At 64.1% G+C, this 10,700-nt stretch overlaps 1 protein-coding gene across 1 annotated transcript; it reads left to right on the forward strand.

Annotated features, from left to right (window-relative positions):
• Positions 1-15: 15 nt before the first annotated feature.
• LOC135328599 (scavenger receptor cysteine-rich type 1 protein M130-like) lies at positions 16-10,692 on the forward strand (the record flags this gene model as incomplete). The annotated part of the gene is made up of 16 exons (XM_064513480.1): positions 16-46; positions 598-915; positions 1,075-1,389; positions 1,535-1,843; positions 2,061-2,375; positions 2,675-2,992; positions 3,071-3,406; positions 3,675-4,052; positions 4,338-4,475; positions 4,821-4,916; positions 5,593-5,721; positions 5,903-6,023; positions 7,999-8,060; positions 8,757-9,071; positions 9,370-9,756; positions 10,646-10,692. Coding segments are annotated over 16 exons (3,615 nt in total), but the record flags the coding sequence as incomplete, so codon positions are not given.
• Positions 10,693-10,700: the final 8 nt, after the last annotated feature.

Below are 10,700 nucleotides of genomic sequence, written 5' to 3' on the forward strand. Positions count from 1 at the left end.
CTTGCCAGCACACTGGGACTGCTGCTGTGCGTGCAGCTCTGCAGGGGTGAGTGCCTGCGGGCTCCCCGGGGCTGGAGCTGCCTGCCTTCATGTCGAGAGTGGGAGGCAGCCCTGGGGTTGGGGAAGACACGATGGGGCTGGGGTGGCCCCCATGGGCCTGTGTGTGACCTGCTGGGCAGGCTTCCCAAGGACACCAGTGGAGACACCCCACCTGGGCAGCTCTCGGACACTCGCGGTGCCTGGGGTGTGCTGGGGACAGGGTTTTTGCAGTGGGGCCAAACACTGAGCACATGTGGCAGTATGCATGCCCCACAGTTTTCCCCTTGCGTCAGGTGCTGGACATTCAGGGGCTGGATATGGCCCTGCCTTTCTTCACAGCTTGCATCCTGCAGTGCCCCCAGGGCTTTTCCACATACACGGCCATATGCCAGGGCCCAAGAGCCAGCCCCACAGTGGGGAGTGGAGGCCATCAGGGCAGGGAACAGCTGTGGGACATAGCCCCCTGGGCCAACCTGGCAGGGCAGGCTGCACCAGGCACCCGTGGCATCATGCGGGGGCTCCACATCCTCCTTTGTGGTCCCACATGGGCACCCACAGGCACCGGGGAGCTGCGACTGGTTGACGGAGGCAGCCGCTGCGCCGGCCGGGTGGAGGTGAAGCACGAGGGCCAGTGGGGCACCGTGTGCAGCTATGACTTCATCTGGGATGTCCGCGGGGCCTCCGTGGTCTGCAGGCAGCTGGGATGTGGCACCGTGGCCAGGACTTCCCCATACACCCCATTTGGGGCAGGGGCTGGCCGGATTTGGCTGCAACCCTTCTGCCGTGGCACCGAGACAGCGCTCCACTACTGCCCCCACTATGGCTGGGGCCAGCACTACTGCGGACATGACTGGGACGTGGGGGTGACATGCTCAGGCAAGGGATTAGGTGACTGTGCTGGGGGGCAGCCCTTTGGCTGCGCGCGGTTGGGAGCCATTATGGCCATGCCCAGGGCCTCCCCACCAGGGACTCCCCGGGTGTGGGAGTGGCGCTGGAGGGCAGCACTCTCATGCCCTGAGGGCACCTCTAATGCAGATGCCGTGGAGCTGAGGCTGGTGAATGGAGGTGGTCCCTGTGCCGGCAGAGTGGAGGTGAAGCTGCGGGGCCAGTGGGGGACGGTGGCAGATAACGAATGGGACATGGAAGATGCCGAGGTGGTGTGTCAGCAGCTGGGCTGTGGCTCAGCCAAAAGCGCCCATGCCTGGACCCGCTTTGGGAAAGGGTCTGGACCAATTCATCTGGCTGTCGTTGACTGTCGCGGGGATGAGTCCGCCCTCTGGGAATGTACTATCAAGGGATGGGAGCTGTACAATGGAAGCCATGGCTGGGATGTTGGCGTGGTCTGCCAAGGTAAGAGCTGTGGCAGGCACGGCCCAGGCTGTCTCGCCCCCAGGGGCCACCTGTGCCAGCACCAAAGCTCTGGTGGCAGCCCCTCCACAACCCCCCAACATATCCCAGGGACCTCCAGGCGACCCCACACTCTCTTCCCCGGCAGGGTTTGTGCAGCTGGTCGGTGGGGACAGTGCCTGCTCGGGTCGTGTGGAGGTCAGGCAGGGCCGAGGCTGGGCAACCCTCTGCAAGGCCCACGTGGACCTCAACGCTGCCCATGTCATCTGCAAGGAGCTGGGCTGTGGAGCAGCTCTGGCCGTCACCGGGGCAGCACACTTTGGGGCAGGAGCTGGGCCCATCTGGGACGGGGGCTTTGAGTGTGCAGGCAACGAATCCCTCCTGTCTGCCTGCACCCGCAGGCTGCCCCATGGCCAGGGCTGCACGCACACCAGTGACGCTGCCATCATCTGCTCCCGTAAGAGCGTGGGGTGTGGGGCAGAGGCTGCAGCGGGGGGCATGGGGAGACGGGCAGCAGGGACAGGGGTGCCCTGGGCAGGGACGGGGCAGGGAGGCTGCGGGCTGGCTTGTGGCAGCCCCCAGGGCATGGGGAGGCAGAGGGCTGCCATGCCTGTGTGCCCCCGCCATTGTAGCTGCACAGGGCCTTTGTCTCCAGCACCCTTTCTCTCTCCCAGCCTACACGGGCTTCAGACTGGTGAATGGCAGCACAGATTGCACAGGGCGGGTGGAGCTGGAGGCACGCGGCACCTGGGGCTCCCTCTGCGACGCTGGCTGGGACGTGCCCGATGCCCAGGTGCTCTGCCACCACCTCGGCTGCGGCTTTGCCGCCTCTGTGCCCCGTGGAGGGTATTTTGGGACAGGGAGCGGCCCGCTGTGGCAGGACACTTTTCACTGCAGCGGGACCGAGTCCCACCTGGGAGAGTGCCCTGCCATGGCGCTGGGGACCCCCGCCTGCTCACCACGCCACGCTGCCGCAGTCAATTGCTCAGGTGCGTGTGGGGCAGGTGGCGTCAGACAGGAGGGCCTGCTGTGGGGAGGGGACCCAGCACCCCAAATGGAGGGATGCCCCTCCTTCTCACTGCCAGCAGGAGCTGTGGGGCACAGGGCCCGTCTGGGGAAGCAGGGCCATGTCAGGGCAGGAGGAGGGCTGAGCCCAGGCATAGGGCAGCAGGCACACGGGCAGGAGGAGGGCAGTGGGGCCATGCTGTCACCCGGGATCCCATGGTGCTCCTTGGCACCCTGCGGTCCCCGCAGCACCTCAGGACATCTTCCCTCTCTGCGGGGACAGGTGGTGCTGAACCCCTGCGGCTGGTGGACGGGGAGAGCCGCTGCGATGGCCGCCTGGAGGTGGCCCTGGGTGGGGCCTGGGGCCGAGTCCTGCCACAGCAGTGGGATGCCAGCAGTGCCAGTGTGGTGTGCCGGCAGCTCCGGTGCGGCACAGTGCAGAAGGCCTACACCACCCCAGTGCTGGGGCCAGGCTCAAGCCCCCTGGTGCTGGGCGGGCTCCGGTGTGCGGGCACGGAGGCTCACCTGGCCCAGTGCAACGCCACGCTGCACAGCACCGTGCCACCGGGCCACGTCAAGGAGGCAGCGGTTGTGTGTTCGGGTGAGTGTGCCGGGAAGGGCCCCGGGGCGCCGCGGGGGCCCAAGCAGCTGCCCCGACCCGAGTGGTCTCTGGCTGCAGGGAGCCAGCAGGTGCGGCTGGCGAGCGGCCCTGGGCGCTGTGCTGGGAGAGTGGAGATCTACGTCCAGGGGACCTGGAGTCACGTCTGCGAGGATGCCTGGGACCTCCGGGATGCCGCCGTCGTCTGCCGCCAGCTGGGCTGCGGAGAGGCCCTGGCAGCGCCCGGCTCGGCCCACTACGGCCGGGGCTTGGGGCCAGTGTGGCTGGGCGCCGGCGGCTGCTCCGGAGCTGAGGCAATGCTCTGGGACTGCCCAGCCCCATCCCCGGCCCCAGCCCTGGGGCAGCGTGGTTGCAAGCAGGGCGCCAGTGTGGCAGCCATCTGCTCAGGTCAGTGCTGTGCTCCACCAGGGACGAGTGCAGCGTGGCTGTGGGACCGGCAGTAGCGCCAGCCCTCCCCACCAGACTCCCTGACCACCTCCCCACACCCTGGGCAGTCCCAGGGAGCAAGATGCCGCCTTCACCCCACTGCCCCAGCGTGTCCGTTTCTTGGCGTGCTTCTCTTGGAGCCCTAGGGAGGTGGGCGGGGTGACCGGGACAGCAGGGGTGTCTGCCCACGCCCGCCTGAGCTGTGGCCCCCCATTCTGCCCCCTTGCAGAGCTCACAGCCCTGCGGCTGGCGGGCGGCAGCAGCTGCACCGGGCGCCTGGAGGTCTTCTACAATGGGACGTGGGGCAGCGTGTGCGCCAATGGCACCAGCCCCGCCACAGCCGCCGTGGTGTGCCGGCAGCTGGGCTGCGGAGCCACGGGACGGCTGGCATCTGCACCGGCAACCACACAGGGCTCAGGCCCCGCGTGGCTGGCCTGGGTGCAGTGTGAGCTGGGGGCCGACTCCCTCTGGCACTGCCCCTCAGCACCCTGGCAGCTGCAGCCCTGTGACTTCCCTGGAGACACCCACATCACATGTGACGGGGACCCTGGCAGCACCAGAGTGACTCCCACGCCAGCCATGGCAACTGGATGCCCAGACGGCGCAGCCTGCACAGGTAGCTCTGCCTGCGCAGAGCAGCACGGTGGCCCCAGGGATCCTCCAGCTCCGACCAGCACAGCCCAGTGGAGGGGGAGCAGCTCTGGCAAGGAGACCCCAGCTGCTGAGCACTGCCACCCCTCGGCCTCATGCAGGGGTTGGCTCCCGGGCACAGGGGTGCCCTCCTTGGCCTCCCTGTCCCGCCAGCCGCTCCCCTGCACCCCCCCATGCATCCACAGTGATGCAGGACGGGACAGGGTCCCCAGCCTCCCTCCAGCTCCGCCGCATGTTGGTGTCCTCACAGGTGCCCACAGGAGCCCCACAGCGGGTGCTGGGGCCATGCCAGTGCCCACCATCCTCTGCATCATCCTGGGGACCCTGCTCTGCCTGGCCCTGGGGGCTCTCGCCATGCAGGCATGGCGCACCATGGCTCAGCACAGAGGTGGGTCGCACCGGGGTTCTCCGGGGCTGAATCTACCAGGACGAGGCACCAGGGCAGAGCCAGTCAGGGCTGGGGGCCACTGATGGCTCCCGGGACTGCCCGGCCATGGGGCGGCCCGGCTGCACAGGCTGGGGGCAGGCGCAGCAGCGGAGGCCAGGAGGCCAGTGCCGAGCAGGGGCAGGACCCGGCGCAGCATGGGGGCCAGGCAGGGGCACCAGAGCCACTCAGCGGATGGGGCACAGCAGTGGAGCTGGGCCACAGGGATATCGGGGGCACAGCTGGTGACCCCCACCATCCCACGTGCTGTGCCCATGGCCTGGGGTTATGGCTGCCCTTGCTTTCCAGGCCCTGGCAGAGCTGGAGACACAATCTCTGAGGCCGTCTATGAGGAGCTCGACTATACTCTGACGCCGGATTACCAGGAGGTGCCCAGTGGCTCAGGTGTGTGCACCCTGGGCCTGGCAGGCTGTGACTCCCAACGGCCCCTTGCTGGCCCAGCCTGGCCCGGCCTGGCACCTCTTTCTGGAGAGGGAGGTCTCTGCACTGAGGCCCCCACGCACCCATTGCTGCAGCAGCTGGGCTTGAAGCCTGGCCACCTGCTGACCATGGGGAGCTGCAGCAGGGGGGTATCTCCTTGCCCTCCACAGTCCCCACTGTATGGCGAGGCTGTCCTGCCCAGGGTGCTGGCCAGGCCATGGGGCTGGGCAGCCTCCACTAACACCACATCCTCCAGACTCACCGTCAGAGGGCTCAGCAACGAAGCTGCCGTATTACACCGACAACAGTGTGGAGGCCAGCAGCCCTGTGACAGCAGCAGGTACAGGGCCGGGGTGCAGGGTCATGCTACCATGTGCCCAGAGATGCAGCCCTTGCACCACAGCTGGTGCCAGCAGGGGCCACACGCAGTACCTGGAGCAGCATGGCCGTGTGGCCCTTGGTTATTTTCTGGGCCAGCACTCATGGCCAGGGTCGAGCCTCCAGGCTGCAGCCTCCATCCCAGAGTTGGCAGCCCCACGCAGCGGGCCCCCATGTCAGCACCCCCAGCTCCGTGGCTGGTGGCAGCTGGCACAATGCAACCCCTGCCCCAGCCTTCGTTTCACTGCCCCGTCTGTCACAGACACCCCTGCCCTGTCCAAGCATGACCCCCCGGATGGGTACGATGATGCCGTGGCCATGCAGCACCCGAGAGAGGCCGCTGCTCTGGGGCTGAGAGACGGAGATTTCTCTGAGGCAGCGGCGCTGGCAGGTAAGAGGCACTGCAGCCCGCGCAGCAGCCCTACCATACCCAGCGTCGTGCTGTCCCACCGGGTGAGGCTGCTCCCCTGCACTCTGCCGCAGTGGTGGGCCCCACGGTGGGGAGCCCCAGCCCAGGCCTGGCAGCCAGGGCATGAAACAGCCCCTACAGGCACCGGCCTTCCTGTCCCCAGTGGGGAGCCGGCCCTCACTGAACCACCCGGAGCCGCCGGGAGCCACAACAGACGCCCCAGCCTCAGTGCCCAAGGACGTGGGCTACGATGATGTTGGTGTCAGCGGCCCCAGGACGTCACTGTGAGCATGGTGGGGTCACGCTGCAGCAGTCCCTGAGGACATGCGTGGTGCCGTGTGACTCTGCCCCCACAGAGCCACAGCCTGGCCACAGAGGAAATCGTCTGCCTGATTGACCGCCTGCTTGGGCCTGCTGGGGACTACGGGCACTGTGGAGAACTGCCTCCATCATCCCTTCCATGAAGCCCTCCATGCAGCCTTCCATGTGTGTGCTTCCACTGTGCATTTTCTATTAAAAAAACCAAGAATTTTTGAGCCTTGGCCCCAGGGTCGGTGCTTTGGGCACGTTGCCATCTCCCAGGGGTGGCTGGGGCAGACACGAAGCACGTCCTGCTCAGCATGAGCCTTCTCGCGCAGAGCCAGTAACTCTCCAGCTGCCCTCACCCAGCTCTGGTTAATCACAGTCGCTGCTGCCGGTGTTTCGTCCACGATGCCCTACACCGGGATGCCTCCCCGCATGGTGCCCCAGCTGCTGTGGCCCACACCTGCCGTAGGGCAGTGCTGTACCAGGCTGACATTTGCCATCGCAGGTGGGGCACACTGTCCATGGCAGGGGCTGCCATGGAGTGAGCACGGCATTGTGGAAAGAGCCGACCATCAACAGCGCTGCCCGATGCGGCCATGGTGGAGCAGCTGGCAGGCTTCCTCTCCTCACTGGAGGTTTCCCTTGCTGTAAGGCAGGCCTGCAGCCCAAACACAAAGGCAGGACAGTAGTGTTACAGGGGCAGACGTCCGAGAGGGAGGCTACAGTCTGCCCTCCTGCCTGCCAACAAGCACATGCCCCATATAGGAGAGGAAGGCACACACTTTGTCTCCTTCATTGCGGGCATCATTGGGTACCACTGAAAAGAGTCTGGCCCCATCCTCTTCACACACTCCCTTCACATAGTTATACTAATCAATAAAAATCCCCCCACTCAGGCTTCTCTCCTCCACCATGAACAGGCCCAGCTCTCTCAGCCTTTCCTCGCATGACACATGCTCCCGTCCCTTCAGCATCTTAGGAGCCCTTTGCTGCACTCGCTCCAGGAGCTCCATGTCTCTATTGTCTCGGGGAGCCCAGAACTGCACACAGCACTCCAGACGTGGCCTCCCCAGGGCTCAGTAGAGGCAAAGGATCACCTCCCTCCACCTGCTGACAACACTCTGCCTAATGCAGCCCAGCATACCCTTGGCCTTCTTGGCCACAAGGGCACAGTGCTGGCTCACGGTCAGCTTGTTGTCCACCAGGCCTCCCAGGTCCTTCTCTGCACGGCTGCTTTCCAGCAGGTCAGCCACCACCCTCTACTGCTGCAGGGGCAGGCCTCTGCACTTCCCTTGATTCAGCTTCATGAGGTTCCCCTCTGCCCATCTCTCCAGACTGTTGTGTCCACCAGCCCTCCCAGGTCCTTCTCTGCACGGCTGCTTTCCAGCAGGTCAGCCACCACCCTCTACTGCTGCAGGGGCAGGCCTCTGCACTTCCCTTGATTCAGCTTCATGAGGTTCCCCTCTGCCCATCTCTCCAGACTGTTGAGCTCCCTCGGAAGGGCAGCACAGCACTCTGGGGTATCAGCCACTCCTCTCAGGATCATCCTTGGATCATCAGCACACTTGCTGTGGGTGCACTCTGTCCCTTCATCCACATCACTGAGGAAGAAGATGAACAATACTGCACCCAGCAGGGACCCCTGGCAGACATCGCTAGCTACAGGCCTCCAACGAGACTTTGTGCTGCTCATCACAACCCTCTGAGCTCTGCCAGACAGCCAGTTTTAAGCCACCTCACTGTCTGCCCATCTAACCCACACTTCCTCAGCTTGCCTGTGAGGACGTGATGGGAGACAGTGTCCAAAGCCTTGCTCAAGTCAAGGGAGACAACTTGCCCTGCTCTCCCCTCATCTACCCAGCCAGGTGTCCCATCCTAGAAGGCTCTCACGTTGGTTAAGCATGATTTCCCCCTTTGGGAATCCACGCTCACTACTCTGGATCACTTTCTTAGCCACCACATGCTTGCCAGTGGTGTCCAGGATGAGCTGCTCCATCACCTTGGCAGGGATCGAGGTGAGGCTGCCCGGCGTGTACTTCCCTGCACCCTCCTTCTTGCCCTCGTGGAAGACTGGAGTGGCATTGGCTCTCTTCCAGGCCTCAGGCACCTCTCCTGATCTCCAGCACCTTTCAAAGAGGACTGAGAGGGGCCTAGCAAGGACCTTGGCCAGCTCGTCAGCACCCCTGGGGGCATGCCATGAGGGTGCATGGACTTGTGGATGTCCAGTTTGCTTCAGTGATCCCTAAGCCCATCCTCCTCCACCAAGGAAATGTCTTCCTCTCTTGAGGCTTTCTCCCTGCTCTCCAGGGCCTGGGATATGCGGAGGGCCAGTGTTCATGGGAATGACTGCAGCAAAGCAGCATTCAGGATCTCTGCCTTTTCCGTATGCTTTGTCACCAGGGCCCCTGCCCCAGTCAGCAGTGAGCGCACACTTTCCCTTCTCTTCCTCTGGTTATCGATAGATTTAAAGAAGCCCTGCTTGCTGTCCTTCACATCCCTCAACACATTAAACTCCAAAGGGGCCATTAACTTCCAAGACCCACTGCTGCCTACTCAGACAACATCCCTCTATTCCACCAGGTTTGCTGTGGGCTGGCTTGCGGCAGCACCCAGGGCGTGGGGAGGCAGAGGGCTGCCATGCCTGCATGCCCCCATCATTGCAGAGCAGGGGACATGAGGACTTCGTCTCCAGCACCCTTTCTCCCTCCCAGCCTACACGGGCTTCAGACTGGTGAACGGCAGCACAGAGTGCACAGGGCAGGTGGAGCTGGAGGCGCACAGCACCTGGGGCTCCCTCTGCGATGCCGGCTGGGACATGCCTGACACGCAGGTGCTCTGCCACCACCTCGGCTGTGGCTTTGCCACCTCCGTGTCCCACGGAGGGTGTTTCGGGACAAGGAGCGGCCCGCTGTGGCGGGACACTTTTCACTGCTGTGGGACCGAGTCCCACCTGGGAGAGTGCCCTGCCATGGCGCTGGGGACCCCTGCCTGCTCGCTCGGCCATGTTGCCGCAGTCAATTGCTCAGGTGCGTGTGGGGCAGGTGGCGTCAGACAGGAGGGCCTCCTGGGGAGGGGGCCCAGCACCCCAAAAAGGAGGAGTGCCCCTCCCTCCCACTGCCAGCAGGAGCTGTGGGGCACAGAGCCCGTCTGGGGAAGCAGGACCATGTCAGGGCAGGAGGAGGGCTGAGCCCACACACAGGGCAGCAGGCACATGGGCAGGAGGAGGGCAGTGGGGCCGTGCTGTCCCCCGGCAAGCTGTGGGGCTCCTTGGCACCCTGCGGTCCCTGCAGCACCTCAGGACATCTCCCCTCTGTGTGGGGCCAGGTGGTGCTGAACCCCTGAGGCTGGTGGATGGGGAGAGCCGCTGTGACGGGCGCCTGGAGGTGGCCCTGGGTGGGGCCTGGGACCAAGGCCTGGCCCAGTGCAATGCCACACTGCACAGCTCTGTGCCACCAGGCCGCACCCAGGAGACGGCGGTTGTGTGCTCAGGCGCGTGTGCCGGGAAGGGCCCCAGGGCACCACAGGGGCCCGAGCAGCTGCCCCAGCCTGGGCTGTCTCTGGCTGCAGGGAGACGACAGGTGCGGCTGGTGAGCGGCCCCAGGTTCTGCCCCAGCAGAGTGGAGGTCTATGTCCAGGGGGCCTGGAGCTGCATCTGCAAGGACACCTGGGACCTCTGGGACGCCGCCGTCGTCTGCCACCAGCTGGGCTGCGGTGAGGCCTTGGCAGTGCCCGGCTTGGCCCACTATGGCCAGGGCTCTGGACCAGTGTGGCTGGGCACCGGCAGCTGCTCTACAGGGCCTGGGATGTGGGGAGGGCCAGTCTTCACAGGAAAGACTGCAGCAAAGCAGCATTCAGGATCTCTGCCTTTTCTACATGCTTTGTCACCAGGGCCCCTGCCCCAGTCGGCAGCGGGCCCACAATTTCCATTCTCCTCCTCAATTACCAGTGGATTTAAGGAAGCCCTGCTTGCTGTCCTTCACATCCTTCAACATATTAAACTCCAAAGGGACCTCGGCCTGGACATTCCAAGCCTCATCCTTGCCTGCTTGGACAACATCCCTCTATTCCTCCCACGTTTCCTGAGGCTGGCTCCACACAAGCCCTGTCTCGGTTTTTGGCAGTTCTCCTTAAGCATGGTGTCAAACAGATGTCCCCTGGCATTGGAGTGCTCTAAGAGTAGTTCAGGAAACCACAAGTGTAAGTCAGAGACTTGCAGCCATGGGCTGGAGGTTTCCCTTGCTGTAAGGGAGACCTGCAGCCAAAACACAAGATGGAGATGTCTCAGAGGAAGGCTATGGCCTGCCTTCCTGCCTGCCACCAAGCGTTGGCCCCATCCAAGACAGCAAGGCACGCGGTTTGTGTCCGTGATTGGAGGCATCACCCACAAGGGGTACAAAGCGGGCCTGGGAAGAAAGCTGAATGCACGTCTCTCAATACTAAATATCCCTCTCTGGCTTCCCAACTGCTGCACTTCCATCTCTATAATCAGCTCACAGCTTTGATACCTCCCGTGATTGTCCCACCAGTTAAACACAGAAGGTCTATGTGGTCAGTGCATATGCTGCATGAGCTTTCTATGCCACTCTTGTCTCTCTGCAAGGCCTGCTGGCATTTGTATGCAGCCCATACCGGAATGCTGAGGTCTGACAAGCCCC

The sequence above is a fragment of the Dromaius novaehollandiae genome, chromosome 5 (assembly GCF_036370855.1).
Source record: "Dromaius novaehollandiae isolate bDroNov1 chromosome 5, bDroNov1.hap1, whole genome shotgun sequence".
Lineage (NCBI taxonomy): Eukaryota > Metazoa > Chordata > Aves > Casuariiformes > Dromaiidae > Dromaius > Dromaius novaehollandiae.